Source organism: Semicossyphus pulcher, unplaced genomic scaffold (genome assembly GCF_022749685.1).
Source record: "Semicossyphus pulcher isolate SPU_LCO1_2020_fin unplaced genomic scaffold, fSemPul1.0.p SCAF_11, whole genome shotgun sequence".
In the NCBI taxonomy this organism is placed as follows: Eukaryota; Metazoa; Chordata; class Actinopteri; order Labriformes; family Labridae; genus Semicossyphus; species Semicossyphus pulcher.
In genome coordinates, this window is record NW_027211615.1 from 17,992,119 (window position 1) to 18,008,209 (window position 16,091).

The 16,091-nt window shown below is 40.1% G+C and overlaps 1 protein-coding gene across 1 annotated transcript; it reads right to left on the reverse strand.

Annotated features, from left to right (window-relative positions):
• Positions 1 to 1,687: 1,687 nt before the first annotated feature.
• LOC138585391 (galectin-3-like) lies at positions 1,688 to 5,238 on the reverse strand. Its single transcript, XM_069657704.1, has 5 exons — positions 5,200 to 5,238; positions 4,427 to 4,996; positions 3,681 to 3,769; positions 3,394 to 3,568; positions 1,688 to 1,846 (listed from the first exon to the last, which is right to left on the reverse strand). Exons 1-5 carry the CDS (start codon positions 5,236 to 5,238, stop codon positions 1,688 to 1,690), a joined length of 1,032 nt encoding a protein of 343 aa, XP_069513805.1.
• Between the last annotated feature and the right edge of the window lie 10,853 nt (positions 5,239 to 16,091).

Genomic DNA, 16,091 nt, shown 5'->3' on the forward strand with positions numbered 1-16,091 from the left:
TTCAAGATGCTCTTTGTCAGTTTTTTCTGATGAACAAAAAGATATTCTGGGCTTAAATCTGTATTTGGTTATAACAAATCATCTTGTGTTTAAGTGCTTGTATTACGTCTAAAGCCTCATTAGCATCCCCTAGAGGCTGCAGGGTTCATTATTCTATCACTAAATATGATTAATGGACAGAATAAATGTTTTTGTCCTACTGTTGGTGCCTTAGTATTTGTACGGCTCTAAAAAATAAATTATTCCTGAGGGCGGCATGGCAGCGTGTTAAATAGGGCTATTCAAATCTAAAAGGTTTATACTCCTGGGTGATATGAAAGCATTTTTATGGAAATATGTCAATTAAATTGGGAGATGTATCTCAGAGCAGCATTCATATTCTGGGAAACTGAGTACACATTTAAAGTATCCGAAACATAAAGGATTCATCTCCCCAGAAGGAAGACAGTTTTTCATAACGATAACTACGCTTGGGTCAGATTAGGACACTAATGACGACTCATCCTCTTGGGGAACCTTAAGTATGGACTATTTTAGGCCGTGCTGCTAATGAGGCAAAACTGGGTCTGATGGAAATGTTGGTGGGAGGTCAGAGTAAGTTGAGGTGTGGGAATAAAAGCGGGTAAAAGTGAATGAGGGAAGATGTTTTGTTTAGGTTCTGTAATTCATATTTGTGTGCTAACAGTGTCGCCCTCACGGCTGTAACTTTGGATCAGTTTCTATGTAAATAATGTAAATCTTCTAGTCTTTGTGTAGCAGCTGATTTTAATATTCTGTTGGGATTTTATATTTCTCTTAAAGAGATTTCCTTTTGTCGCAGTTTCATACTGTTGCACTGTTCTTCTTTTAACTCTGAAAAAATAAAAATGATGAAAACATGGGACCAGATTTCTGACTGGTAATTTTATTTAGGAATCATTGCAGTTAAAGGAACAATACGTAATATATTTACTGTATTTATCCTAAAATGACCACATGTCATCAGCAATTAAGGAAACATGCTAAGTACTGGCTTCTCTGATGCTGCGGGTACTATGTTCTCCTTTGAAATTTCCATTCCGGTGCGGAGCGTCTGTGTGTTTTGGCCTGCACAATCCAGCCCACTGCCCATCCCGCGTCACCAGGTTGCCAGATATGAAACAAATTGGCGCACAGGACTCTTTGCTTGTCATTGTCAAAGCTCACGTCTTGTGCTCGAGTAGGTTCAATGTCCTCAACCTGGCAACCCGTGTGAGCTTCAAATCTGGTGAGGAGGGAGTGGTGAGAGACATCGCTCTCCAATATTTTGAATTTGGACTGCAGTACCCTTTTTAGACGCTAGCTGTCAATGTTGCATATTGTTCCTTTAACAGAACTCATCTGTCTTGTTGTCTAAAGCAACATAGGCACGTGTATTATTCTCAGTTAGTATAACTTTAAAACTATTGTACACAATAAATACAGTAGCAGAAACATTTCATACAGAAAAATAATGCCTTGTATTAAGTGGTTAGCTTCATTATAGAGGACATCACATATTAACACTGTTAAATCTATAACTATCAATAAATACACTTGAAGGTTTTAGTTGTAGCCTACAGAAGACGTGCTTATGTGCAAATTTCTATATTTGTCTTCATATACATTCACACACTCATACACGCGTCCTTGTGTTGATTCATGCACTGTGTGATTAATCATGTGTCTCCTATGGAAGTGTCTCCACGTTGACGTAGGTGAGGACCACATCGTGCAGGATGTTGATTCTGTCGATCTGGTTGAGCTCTCTGATGCGATGTCTAAACTCAAACAGCGGGAGGTTGTTCACTGCGACCCTGAACGCCTCTTGGGAGCACAGGATCTTCATCTGAAACAGGAGAACACAAATAATGTAGAGCACATTTAGAAAGAAAATCAGTCTGCAGGGCCAAATCTTCTAACTGTAGCCCCCCCAAAATATGTGTAGAATAATTTGGATTGTTTTTATTCCACTGCCAAGTCCAGAAAATTAGACTTAACATATTAATTGTGAGTAAACATTGACACAGAGACCGATCTAGCTATTAGTTACTTCTTAGCGATTCCTATAAAGCATGATTGTTATTGATGTTATTGAGCAACATGAGACCCCCACTGACCTCCAGGAGCCTCCCTGCAGGACAGCAGCTCCTTTATCTAGGACCTTCCTGCACAAACGACTTTCCAACCCTTTCCATCTTTTCCCAGCGTTAGCCTAACGTTAACCATGAGAGAGTGACCTAGAGTCAGTTAAAGGCACCATGTGTAGCATTTTCAAACATCAACATATCATTGTTAAATTCCTATCACAACGAGACCACGGTTAAAATGTTAGTAGCTTCTGTTAGTGTCATTTGTTTGTGGTGCAAGCCACTGTTATTGTGTTGTAATGCAATTCAACATATTCACATAGACATAGACATTTTCTTCCTACATCAAGCTCAGGGTGGGAAGCTCAAATGCTATCATAAAGTCCGTCTGCTGTGCTACAGGTTTAATGTTGTATGATTGAAGGGTGTGTGACCAGTTATCATTTCACAACTTCCCGATTAACGAGCAACTAAAAAGTGAGAAAAAATGAAGAAGGATATCGGGCAATATTCCAAGCTATAATAACCCCTTAGCTAATGTTAGTCAACAGCTAATGTTAACATTCAACTACATTCTTGCTAAAAAAATACATTAGCTACTACTAAATTCCTAGCTAGCATTATGTTAGCAATAATTTATGCCGTTTCCATCTTATTAAATAACGCTAGCAAATGATGGTTTTCAGCTTTTAGCCACTTCCTAGCTAATGGTAAAATTAGCTCGTAAGTGGACGAGCTCTAACATAGCTGTTGTCTAAAGTTAGCTAATGAGTTTTCGGATATGTTGGTTTAGTGTGAAATACAGCTGGATTAGCTAGTAAGTGGCTGAACTCTAACGTTAGCTGTTGGCTTGAGTTAGCTAATGGGTTAGCGAATATGTTTTTTGGTCTGAAATATAGCTAGATTAGCAGGTAAGTGGCTTAACTCTAACATTAGCGCCTGTCTAAAGTTAGCTAATGAGTTATCAGATATGTTGTTTTAGTGTGAAATATAGCTAGATTAGCTTGTAAGTGGCTTAACTCCAACATTAGCTCTTGTCTAAAGTTAGCTAATGAGTTATCAGATATGTTGGTTTTGTGTGAAATATAGCTAGATTAGCTGGTAAGTGGCTAAACTCTAACTTGGCTGTTGTCTAATGTTTGCTAATCGGTTAGCGAATATGTTTCTTTAATGTGAAATCCAGATTCAGGTGAATATATACAGTATTTCTCCAAATAAATGTGGTGATTATTTATTGACGTGAACATGCTACACATAGTGCCTTTTAAATCCACCACCCTGTCTGATTTCTCTTGCCAGCACTCACCTCAAAAGGGCTCCCGAGGGCGAAGGGGAAGGGTCCTGGCTTCAGGTCCCTCTCCTCTGGGCCCCAGCGCTCCCCCAGTTTGTGGTTACGGACCAACACCTGTTTGCCGGCCTCACAGAAGCGCGGGTTGATGTGAAAGGCGATGTCATTGCCTCTCAGAAAGTTCACTGTGAACCTGAGGAGGACAAAAGCTGGTAAGTCTTTCATGAGCAGTTTTGTCCGTCACATAGTGGCCTGATTCTGATGAATGTTTGTATATGAAAGAAAGTAAATATAAACAAGCTTACATCTTGGCATTAGGTTTGACATGGCCGAGGATGGTCATCATCATCTTGTCGTAGATTCCCCGGGCAAGGTTCAAGTTGTATGGCACACTCTGAACAACAAGAGGTAAAAGCTTTACCTGTAAAGCAGCCAGTTCTCAAACACACTTTATCAGTTTCACTGCATCCATCATTATACGTCTATTTTAGTCTATGTCTCTCTGTTTTATAGAACAGTAAACTAGACAAGGAGGTAGATGCGCTTTCATTTAATCAGTTTTGGTCAGGTATGCAATATTTTTAAATTTAATTTATTATTTCAGCCATCCCAATAATTGGGAACAGAAAAAGAGTGGAGAAGACAGCAAATCTGTGCAGCTATTACAAGGAATCAAAAGTGGCTATCCAAAGGAAAGACAAATAGATTAATTTAATTCTCTAGAACAGAGGCCTTACTGGTTTCACAAATATGTCTGTTCTTTTTAGGAAGATGAATTAACTGTTTTAATACCCTGGAAACCATTATTACAAAACAACAATTCAGTTAAATTAGAGCTACAAAAAAACAACTTGTTTGAGCATGTTTGATATTGAACAAATGATCACAGACTCTATTAGTAAAAAAAAAAGAGGATATATTAAAGGAGAATCCTAAAATGCATTCAACATTTATCTTAGAACTACAACTATGTTGGGTTGAGGAAAATTCTGTATTATTTGCCTGTACTTTAAATAAAGAGGATTGTGAAATGCATGCAGGTTAGACTCACCAAGGGTCCAGATGTGGGTGGGAGCCAGTGTGGAGGCATGAAAGATGGACTCTGTCCAGGCCATCCTGACTGTCCCGGGTTATAATGCCAGCCAGGGTGGGCAGGCCACCTGGAGGAAGGAGGGGGTGCTGGGACCGGGACCGGGGTTGGAGTTGGTGCGGGGACCTGACCTGGGACTTGAGCTTGAATTGGAGCTGGGGGCTGGAGGGGCTGAAGGGGCTGAAGGGGCTGGTACTGGGTGCCGGGCCAGCAGGGATTACAGGGCTGCCCTGGAGCCTGAGCCGGAGCTGGAGCGGGGACAGAGTACGGAGCTGGGACTATGGGAGAGGTGGGTGCAGGCGTCATTGCCGGAGCCGGAGCTGAAACCGGAGCGGGGACAGAGTATGGAGCCGGCTGTGTCCCAGGCCAGCAGGGCGTGTTGGGCTGACCGGGCCAGCAGGGTGTCGGCTGGGTGGGCGGTCCTGGCCATGCAGGGAAGGCCGCTGCAGACTGCGGCAGGGTGGGCCAGAGGCTGTTAGGCTGTGGGGCAGAACCAGGGGACGGGCAGCTGCCACACAGAGGGTCAGGGTGCTGAGGAGGAGGATCGGAGGGGGGAGATGGGGGGAGAGAAGGGTCAGGGGCAAGGACAGAGAGACGGGGGAGAGAGAGGGTGGAGAGGATGGAGGACACCAACTTGCAGTTGCAAACATGGCCGATTGACACAAGCAAAAATTCAAGCATTTACATTTAGATGAAAAATGTGAAGAAAAAATACATGTTTATTTATGTCTTACCAGTGTAGAGAGCTGATTTGATGGGCTACTTACATCCATTCTGCCTGCAAGAACAAGATCACTTTATTTATTTTACTGCTTTTTTATCACAGGCAAGTCTCCAAAAACTAAAGACAGAACTAAATCCAAACAGATCCTCGTCTATTATCGCAAATAAAATTGGAAATAACCAAACTAAACCTGACAAAATCTGTCTTTTTAATCTGTTTCTTTACACTAGGCACAGAACATAAGATGCAGTCAGAGCTTTAATGAGCTGCACAGAGAAGAAATAATTCCCTCTGTGTCCACCAGAGGACTCTACAGCTTTGTGAAACCATCAGTGAATGCTGGATCCTTGTCTGTCTCCTTATAGATATACATTGTTCACTGGAATGCATTGATTGAATGCTGAGCAGAGTAAACATCCTGAGTCATGCAGAGACATAATGGTGTATTGATTCAGGATTGTATCAATGACTTATATGCACTTAGAGAGGAATGTGCAGTTACGATGAGTCTTTGCTGTCCAGGCCACAGATACTAATATATAGTTGTTCTTGTGACTGCAAATTCAATTACTGTTACTAAATAATGGAAGTACCACTATTTCATACTCCTAATGTTTGTTTATACCTAATAGATATAATGAAACCCTGAAAAGTTTTGATGTATTTTTTTATTATTTCTCATCAATAACATGTTTTTGTTTGCAAAAAATTAAAAATTACAATTAATAACTACTCTACTCTTTCTTGAAAAATAATGATTTAATGCATTTAATCAATAAATGTCGGTTACAAATTCCCAGTGGATTTGTTAACAGTACCAATCAATTATCAGTAATTAGACTGATACGCTTCACATATAAATATATAGGCAAATTACATTGTTATACTTAGATTGAATGTTATGAGCCATTTGTTTAGTGCATCATCCCACCATATACATCTTTTACACTACAGCAAGACGTTAGCTCAGAACCCACATTATTTTCCTGTCTCTAAGAAAACTTTTAGTTTTACTGTCGATATAATAACTTTACTGGCCTTAATCTACAGAAATACAGATATGCAAAAACTGCAGCACAACAAAATGAAAGCTAGACTTTACCTTTTTGTGTCTGTAGTCCTCAGATGCACACAGGAGCAGGCTGCAGGCCGAGTGTCAATCAGTCTGCTTGGAGTCAAGCACATCTAAACTCACTTTTATAGGCCTGAACTCTCTCAGCAGTTGGCCACTCCTCACCTCATCACTCCATTGTCAGAGGAAATGCCACACCCTCACACATGTCACGAAATATATGTAATAAAGACATATGGGCGTTTCATTTTTACTTATGTAACTCAATTTTGATTCAAACTGTCTTTTCCCAGAAGGCCATACTTCCTGATTTTAGTTTTTTATAAAGGTTAAGATAGTGATAGATCGGGTCCATAACCAGGTTGGAAACAATTTCAAAATATGAAAATATACACACTATATTCTCCACAAAGACTTTCCCTTTTCTTTACCTAAACTAGATCCACTGACAGCACGTTGACATGTTTTGTGCTGATGTGTTTCGCTTCACTGTTGAGCAGTCATGAGACTGTGTAACACTCTCACAGTAACACAATTACAGCAGACAGAGCAGACAAAGAAGTCAGGACTCAGAGCTGTTTTCTGTGTGTTTCAATGACTCAGACTCTGACAGCTGAACAGGCAGACATGACTGCTTGGTTCACCCTCAGGTTAAGTCGACAGAGGCAGACAAACTTCATCTTAAATATTTGTCTCTCTGGATGATCGTTGAATGAATGATTTTGGTAATTTAGATACCTAAAAAAACGCAGGGAAATAAATCCTCACATAATCATCCAATAAATCCCCAGGGAAACAGCTTGATAACAGATGACACTCTGGATGTGGAGTCACACAGTAGCTCTGGTTGTCCTCACACTGTTATTAGATTAGCATCATCTGAGCTGAAATTGCAGAAACTTTCAGAATGCAAAGACTTAATCCTCCAAGAATCCAGCGCCTGACATTTATCCAACTGAGTCTTTAAATTCAAAATCTATACTGAGACGGAGAATAAAAACCATAATTTATAACTCCTTTACAGTGTAAGTGTAACTCCTGCTGTTCATTTCGACTCTTACACAAGTGGCCACATTTGGCTGCTATAGCTATTATTAGGTAGTCAATAGCAAGAGGAGAGTTAAAGTACTCTTAAATCTTTCCTGTCCTCAGGAAAAAGTAAACTTTTATGCAAATGAATCCACCCATCAACATGTTGTATTCAGTCTATTTTATTTCACACTAAGCTTTCTCTGCCCACAGCATTTCTCAGGGTCAGTGGTTAGCTGTTTTAAAAATAGACTGCTTCCTGATAGCAGGTACAGTACACTGCTTCAAAAAATTAGATGAACAAAATCATCTGTTATTATTATTTAATAAACACCTACACACTAAAAATTACTATGAAAATAATGATTTAAATTGATTTTACAGTGAAACACTGGGTATTGCTAGCTTTACGCTAACATTAGCAATTCATCTTTTTATTTTTGTTTTATTTTTGATGTTTTGACATTTTGCATTGATAGTTTAGTTTAATTCAATTTAGTTCAACTGAGTTGAATTTAGCTGAGCTTAGTTTGTAGTGTAGTGTAGTGTATCGTTAGCTTAGCTAAGCATAGTGTAGTGCAGTGCAGTGTAGTGAAGTGCAGTGTGGTGCAGTGTAGTATAGTTAGTTTATTGTAGAGCAGTGTAGTATAGTATAGTTAGTTTAGCTTAGTGGTGTGTATTGCAGTCTAGTCTAGTATCGTTAGCTTAGTGGTGTGTATTGCAGTCTAGTCTAGTATCGTTAGTTTACTGTGGTGTAGTGCAGTGTAGTGTAGTATAGTATAGTATAGTTAGTTTAGTGTAGTGTAGTGCAGTGTAATGTAGTATAGTTAGTGTAGTAGTGCAGTGTAATGTAGTGTAGTATAGTTAGTCTAGTGTAGAGCAGTGTAGTGTAGTAGGCGATAGTTTAGTGTAGAGCAGTGTAGTATAGTTAGTTTAGTGTAGAGCAGTGTAGTATAGTATAGTTAGTTTAGCTTAGTGGTGTGTATTGCAGTGTAGTCTAGTATCGTTAGTTTAGTCTAGTGTAGTGCAGTGTAGTCTAGTATCGTTAGTTTACTGTGGTGTAGTGCAGTGTAGTGTAGTATAGTTAGTGTAGTAGTGCAGTGTAATGTAGTGTAGTATAGTGCAGTGTAGTATAGTTAGTTTAGTTCAGAGTAGTATAGTTAGTTTAGTGCAGTATAGTGTAGCACAGTGCAGTATAGTTAGTTTAGTGTAGTGCAGTATAATGTAACATAGTTAGTGTAGTGTAGTGCAGTGTAATGTAGTGCAGTATAGTGCAGTGTTGTAGAGTTAGTTTAGTGCAGTATAGTGTAGTACAATGTAGTATAATTAGTTTAGCTTATTTTAGTGCAGTGTAGTATAGTTAGTTTAGCTTAGTGTAGTGTAGTGTAGTACAGTGTAGTGTAGTGTAGGGTAGTACAGTGTAGTGTAGTGTAGGGTAGTATAGATTAGTGTAGTGTGGTATAGTTAGTTTATTGTAGTGCAGTGTAATATAGTTAGTTTAGCTTAGTTTAGTGTAGTATATTGTAGTACAGTGTAGTGTAGTGTAGTGTAGTACAGTGTAGTGTAGTGTAGGGTAGTATAGATTAGTGTAGTGTGGTATAGTTAGTTTATTGTAGTGCAGTGTAATATAGTTAGTTTAGCTTAGTTTAGTGTAGTATATTGTAGTGCAGTGTAGTGTAGTATAGTTTAGTGTAGTGCAGTGCAGTGCAGTGTAGTGTAGTGTAGTGTAGTGTAGTGTAGTGTAGTGTAGTATAGTTTAGTGTAGTGTAGTGTAGTGTAGTGTAGTGTAGTATAGTTTAGTGTAGTGCAGTGTAGTGTAGTGTAGTGTAGTGTAGTATAGTTTAGTGTAGTGCAGTGCAGTGCAGTGTAGTGTAGTGTAGTGTAGTGTAGTATAGTTTAGTGTAGTGCAGTGTAGTGTAGTGTAGTGTAGTGTTGTATAGTTTAGTGTAGTGTAGTGTAGTGCAGTGCAGTGTAGTGCAGTGTAGTGTAGTTAGTTTAGCTTAGCTTAGCTTAGCTTAGCTTAGCTTAGCTTAGTTCGGTTGTTTGACACAAAAATACAAAACACACGAAGACATAAAAAGAGCGCGTGTGGCTGTGGTTTAAATGTAAATTCTTAAAGACCACACCCAAAGCACTTACACAAGCTAAAACAATCACAAAAGCACCAAAACAACTTAAGGACCAAACTGCACGTATGAACGTGTGTAGTGGCTCAAGGAAAAATATATGTGGCCACTATTACGTTGGCCTATTATGAACTAATAAAGAGACAATCAGTGTCAAATCTCCAAAATTGTTGCTGTTGTTGGGTTCCACATTATGCCATAACGAGAGGTCTGTCTCATCATAATCACTGAAAACCACTTAAATATTAGCTCACTTACTATGTTATACCCTCATGTACAATTAAAGGCACATGTGCGCGTGCACACACACACTCATTAATTCTTTAGTGCTCTGAGTGTATCAGAGCACCCTGCAGTCTGACCCCAGGAGGCCAGCTGTGGCTCACACTGCCGCACATTAGAGAAGTGAAGGGTGCGGCCACGTCGGACAATTTGGGAAGTTGGAGCCTCCAGCTGTGTTTGTGTCTGTGTCTGTCTGTGAGTGTGTGTGTGTGTGCATGTGTGTGTGTGTGTGTGTGTGTATGTGTGTGTGTATTTGTGTGGCAGCAGCAGAATCTGTTAAACTGAGCATCTGGTCTGATTAGATCCTAATGTCTCATCATCTCCTGTAAGCCATAACAAGGCAAATTGTGCCGTTCTTTTATTGTTTTTTTTAATAGATTTTTAATTGTTCCAAGAATTAAATGATAAACAGATGAATGTTTTTCATTTGGCTGTGCAAAACAGGGACTGTGGTGTGAGGCCCATTACAGCAAACAGTGAAATACATGGAAAATCTAACAGCAGTAATTATGGAGTCGTCAGTCTATCAGTTGAATTAAATATTTACAATGGATCAAATCAGCTCTGATAAATCACCTGCACACCAACTGTCCAAAGATCAGATGGACAAATTATGCTACTAGCTTTTTAACATTTACCTGCTAAAGAGAAACATATTCTACTCCAAGATTGGTGGAATTCAAAACGGAGCAAAAAGAAAGAGCTACTAGTGGACGATTGGCTAGCCATACCTAATTGTCATAGGTCTTTTTTTTACTGCCCCCAATCGCGAAAAATAACATGTATTTAAATGTAGACCCATAGACTAAACACAAGAAGTGGACCTCTTTGTTTCAAAAGGGAAGTCAAGGCTGTAATTTCTGAACCCATCGGCTGTTGTCTGACTGATGACTACAAACTAAACCAGAACACTTCTGTGATTTAAACGTGCATTCCTTTTAATGGCCAGCGGGGGCCCGTTGTACTGTAAGCAAAAAGAAGACCAATTGTATGAAACCAGATGGAACAATTACCCTACTTTTAATTTGATTTATTACCACCATTTTCTCAATAGGTTTATGGTCTATTGTAGTAGCTAGTTTTATTCATCCATCCATTATCTATACTGCTTATCCTGTTCAGGTTCAAGGGGGGGCTGGAGCCTATCCCAGCTGTCATTGGGCGAGAGGTGGGGTACACCCTGGACTGATCACAGCGTGGACACAAAGCAACGCATATCCACCCTGTCGTCCAAATTTGGTCAATTCTGGTTCCAACAGACCAAGATGGCGATGGCCAAAATGCCAGACCGTGGCCGTGCCTCTTCTTTTATACAGTTCACAGGTAAACTTCACACAGAACAAGTCTTTTCATCGCTAAAATATAACTTTACTAGGGAAAATTCTTTCTTTCTTCTTACAAAAGATGAGTTAGCCAAAGAATATTTAACCTGGTTGGAAATTGTGTCTTCTCAAGAAGCCTTTAACAGGGAATTCCTGCATTGGGGTTTGGAGGCATGTTTCATATACTCTCTTGCTGCCTGCTACTCTAATGCAATGAAGAATTAAGGCCTTACCTCTCTTGAGACAGGCATAGTTGCTATTTGCAACTAAATCCCTTAATCCAGTCACTGTATTTACACTAATTTATACAGTCTACTAAAGAAAATCTGCGCTCTTTGTAATATTCTCCATCACAGTGACCAGCGTGAGACAACCACAAAATGAATCCTTCAGTTAGGATGGTGAGGATTGTTTTGTTTGGGCTGCATATTGTCAGAACAGATTTCTTGCCAAGAGAAAATCCAGAACATTTGGTTCATGGTTTGTCTCCAGGTCCGGCCTGTCGAGAGCTGAAAGTGGCAACACTTGTCTCTTAAACCCTTTTACACACAAATCACAATCTGCTCTTAGTAAATAAAGTAACAATACAGTTGGAATAACATCATGATGCATGAGTAACGAGTGCATCTCCATTCATGATTCAAATCGTAGAACAAATAACAGTGCTTCATTTGAGTGTTCACCATGTGCTCCTGACACACGCTGTGTGATGGGAGAGGTAGTAATGATGTCACTTGTAGGAGATCTCCCTCTGTAGTTTCAGCCAATGAGGGAGTTGAGGGAGAAGGAGAAACTGTGAGGCGTGCTGCTGTTAGGCAGAAGAGAGCAATCTGGCAGGAGCAGGGTTTTCCAAAGCGACAGCGGTGGCATTAGCCTCTGATAAGCTCTGGGCCTGGTTCCAACACTAGTAAACTGCAACCTCATACCTCCCTTTCTCCCTCCTCTAAAACACTCTTATCCCATTAAAGATGCAATAACAGGTTGTTTTGAGTATAAAAGAGACATTTCTAAATATAATCCCCACAAAAGGTAAAAACTCAGAGTGCTTAAATGTGTTTTCGATGAGATAGTGTTTCCAATAACTTGTGGCTGTGTGCCTTTAAAAAGAGCAAGTGAACAGGAGAGATAGAATCAAAGAGCGTGTGTAAGAGTGGAGTAAGATGGTTTCAAAGAAAGCAATATTGCTACAGTTGCCATGGGGACAGCAGCACGTTTTTGCAGGGACCAGAGCGTGTTTATGTGTGTATGTGTGTAAAATAATCATCATCACATCTGGACCAGCACGGGATCAGTTTGATCTCACAAAGGGCGACGTTAGTCGGAAGATGTTGTGGTTTATGTTTCAGGTAGAAGAAGAGGCCACAAACACAACTTACAGATGGAGAGTAATGTGTGTGCTCCCACAGTGCACCACTAGATGGAGCTGTCAAATTCATCACAGGGGGTAGTAGTCATGTGGTAAGCACTCCTTTTTCAATGACAGGCAATAGGACTGTTTGAGTGTGTAATGTATGGATATATATGGTCAGCTGACTCACATGATGAGGCCAGAATGCAGCATAATGATCAGATGAGCTCCACAACCATTCTTACAGCATGATGTACCTTAAATATCCTCTTTATCATCCATTGTTATTATCAGTCATACTATTATTATCATTTCTAAAGTTGCTACTGTTAATATTAGTCATGTTTAGTGATAGTGCTGTTGCCTCACAGCTAGAAGGTTCCTGGTTTGGACGCAGGGGGCCGTTTTCTGTGTGGAGTTTGCATGTTCTCTTCATGCATGCGTGGGCTCTTTCTGGATACTCCGGCTTCCTCCCACAGTCCAAAGACATGCTCATTCATAGGTTCATTGATGACTCTAAAAGTAGGTGTAAATGTGAGCGTGAAAGGTTGTCTGTCTCTGTGTGTCAGCCCTGTGATTGACTGGCGATCAGTCCAGGGTGTAACCCCGCCTCTCGCCCAATGACAGCTGGGATAGGCTCCAGCCCCCAGCGACCCTGAACAGGATAAGCGGTGTAGATTATGGATGGATGGATGTATATTTCTATGATGATTATTATTAACGGCATTGCCATTATTAGTCTATTATCAGTTGTTATTTTTGCTGCTGTCTGTCTGTTTCTCTCCTTGTCTCACTCTCTATTCTACTTTCATCGGCCAAGCCAGTTGCAGCAGATGACTGTTCACTAATGAGTCTGGATTCTTCTCAAGGATTCTGCCTGTTTGATGAAGTTTTTAATTGATACTGTTGCTTGCTCATGTTGGATACAGGTTGGGTCTCTACAAATTATACTAAAAAGAGTACTTCTAGACTTTATGTAAAGTATTGTGGGATAACTTTCTGTTGTTTTTTAAGATATTTTTGGGGGGCTTTTGTCTGAGACAGGAAATGTGGAGAGGAGAGAGTGGGGGACGACATTCACCAAAGGATCAGCAGACTGGGAGTCGAACCTGCAAACAGTGCGTCAAGGACTGTAGCCTCTGTACATGCACCTGCTCTACCAACTGAGCTAAACCAGCACCCCGTGAGGTAACTTTTGTTGTGATTTGATGTTATGTAAATAAAAATGTATTGATTGCAAGATGATCCAAATTTGGCTAATCCCAATTCTCCTGCGTCAAGCTTTGAAGGAACCTTTCAAGCAGATGACTAATTCATTCCTTAAAGTTGGGTGAAGGATCACTTCACACCTCTTCTGCCTCCCACGAACATTCCTAAAAATGTAAGATGCTTCATCTCGGTGAGGCAAAAAGATTCACAGTCACGTAATATATTTAGCCCACTTACTGAAATGCATCTCCAGGGTTCCCCACCTTCCTCCCATGTGGCTATATGAGGATAGATGTGGCGGTCCATGAAGGATAGATGTGGCTGTCCATGAAGCCCATAATAAGTGTAGCACACCCTGAGCTGAAGGGGTGTTCCCACTGCTTACAGTCTGAGCTCACATTTCTCAGGGGGAGTTATGGGTGGTAGGGAGGCGGCATGCGAGACAGAGCAGGCGAGGACAGCAACATCACAACGGGAGATATCATAGGAGCAAGTAAAAGAAGTAGTGGTGAAGAAAAGTCTGTCTGTTTGCAAAGTGCATGCCTACTCTGCAGGTTAGACATATGCTGCACATGTGTGCGACGAGAGCAGGAATGCATTTCTGCTTCATTCTAAGGTAATATGGTGAGTATTAAAGTCTCTACCTGAAAAAAGATAAAAGGGAAGCTATATCCTTGCAAGCTGGTCAACTTGTTGAATTTATGAGGCAGATGAGCCAAAGAGAAGTTGGTAAAGTAGAAGGACATGTTGAAGCAGCTCCCTCATTGATCCCTGTGTTTAACAACACAAAGAGCTAGACCTTGGTGTAATAAAGGATACTCTCTGCCTCCTCTTTCATTCTCTCCTCAGATAACCAGACAGTCAGACATAAGGACTTTCCTGTCACAGTGGGAGAAATTGACTCGTGCCCTTGCACATTCACTTACTGTAGTCTGGGGAAGAGCCCTGTGCTACAAACGGCTCGTCAGAAACAGAGATGGGAGATCAATGAGGGCTGTGACACTGTCAGAGCTGGCAGAGGCTGTCACACTGTGTGAATCCTCAATGCTCTGGGGCTACAGCCTGCGCCTGGCTTCACTTGAGAAACACTTTCATGTATAGTCATGCCTAACACACTCTCTAAAGGCAGAAAAAACGACAACTTGATACAATAAAGCACCTAAAAGTATGTGAGGTTTTAGTCTGAAGCAACAGATCATTTAAGTATCAAGACAAAACTGATAAAACGACAAAAAGAAAAAAAAATCTGTATTTTTTTGAGAAATTAATGCAAATTATGTCCTGTAACTATCAACTCTACTCAAGTCAAACTTTCAAATTGGAACAAAATATGTATAAATTGTTGCCATGTTAGCTCTCCCTCCCTCTGGAGGTCCCTGACTGATCTCGAGTACACAGACCCATACTATAAGTTCACTCCCATACTGCCATCTGGGGACTTTCAAAGGATCTTTGGGTAGGTATATGAAGTAGTTTATGGAGTTTTTTCCTCCTTGTATAAAGGTGTTTTTTCTATTTTTAACAAGGTATTAACTAGGTATTAACTTACATTATCTATTAAACCATTTAAAACTACTTGTTCAGTCATTTTTAACCGTTAATCGATTAGTTTTCGCTTACTATATATTTGTTAGCCGACTTTTAGCTAACTATTTGAACTGTTAATTACTCATTTTTCTATGCTAACCTAGCTTACTAAACAGACTACTTCTGCCTATTACTTTCTAAGGTTATTTTTTATCACTCTCTTTTTAACCAATAACACAATCTTTATCACTCTGTTTCAACTATTTATAATTTCATTTAGTTTAATCTTTATAATTCAACTATTTAACCCATTTCTGTATGATAGCTTTTCAACCATTTAATCATTAGCCTACTTTTAGCTAACCAATAACGTATCCCTTTAGCTAGGCTATACGTCTTTCATGTAGTCTATCAAATAACCCTCTGCTGCCAAATAGCTACTTTACCCTTTTTCTTTCTATGGTTATTTATAGCTTATTTTCTCAACGTTAATCATATATCATTTATCCATTGCTTTTCTCTTTGAACCACCTATCCCTTTGTTTTAGCTGACTATTCCAACCATTTATATACTACGTTTTAGTTTTATAATTCAACCATTTATCAATTCCTCTCAGCAATCTATTTATCTATTCATTATTTTACCCTGGCTTTGGTAGAGCAAAGTATTTTAGAAATTTATTCGACTCCTAAATATTTCACGTATCCCTTGGTACAGCCTTGTGATGGACAGTGAAAAGGGGGAGGTTCCCATGGTAAGATGCCTTATTGTAAATGTGTGGATCTCACTGAGGTGTACTACAGTCAGTGGTCGTGTCTGAAAGTTGTCCTTGCTCTGTTGCACAGGTGCTCTACATATCCAGCGCGCGCTCTCCGCCCTCTCCGCCGCCACAGACTGCGCTCATTCGCTCTCCTCAACAGCCCGGATGTAGCGCACAGGACCGCACAGTCCTCCTCTCAGAATAACATGGCGCTGGCAGACACATA

What these genes read in the sequence shown, in the direction of transcription:
- LOC138585391 (XM_069657704.1), bottom strand. Translation starts at nt 5,238, where the DNA reads ATGGATGTAAGTAGCCCATCAAATCAGCTCTCTACACTG. An exon ending in CACCCACATCTGGACCCTTG is followed by an intron (nt 3,770 to 4,426) that starts GTGAGTCTAACC and finishes CTTGTTGTTCAG; the next exon opens with AGTGTGCCATACAACTTGAA. An exon ending in GTCAAACCTAATGCCAAGAT is followed by an intron (nt 3,569 to 3,680) that starts GTAAGCTTGTTT and finishes TGTCCTCCTCAG; the next exon opens with GTTCACAGTGAACTTTCTGA.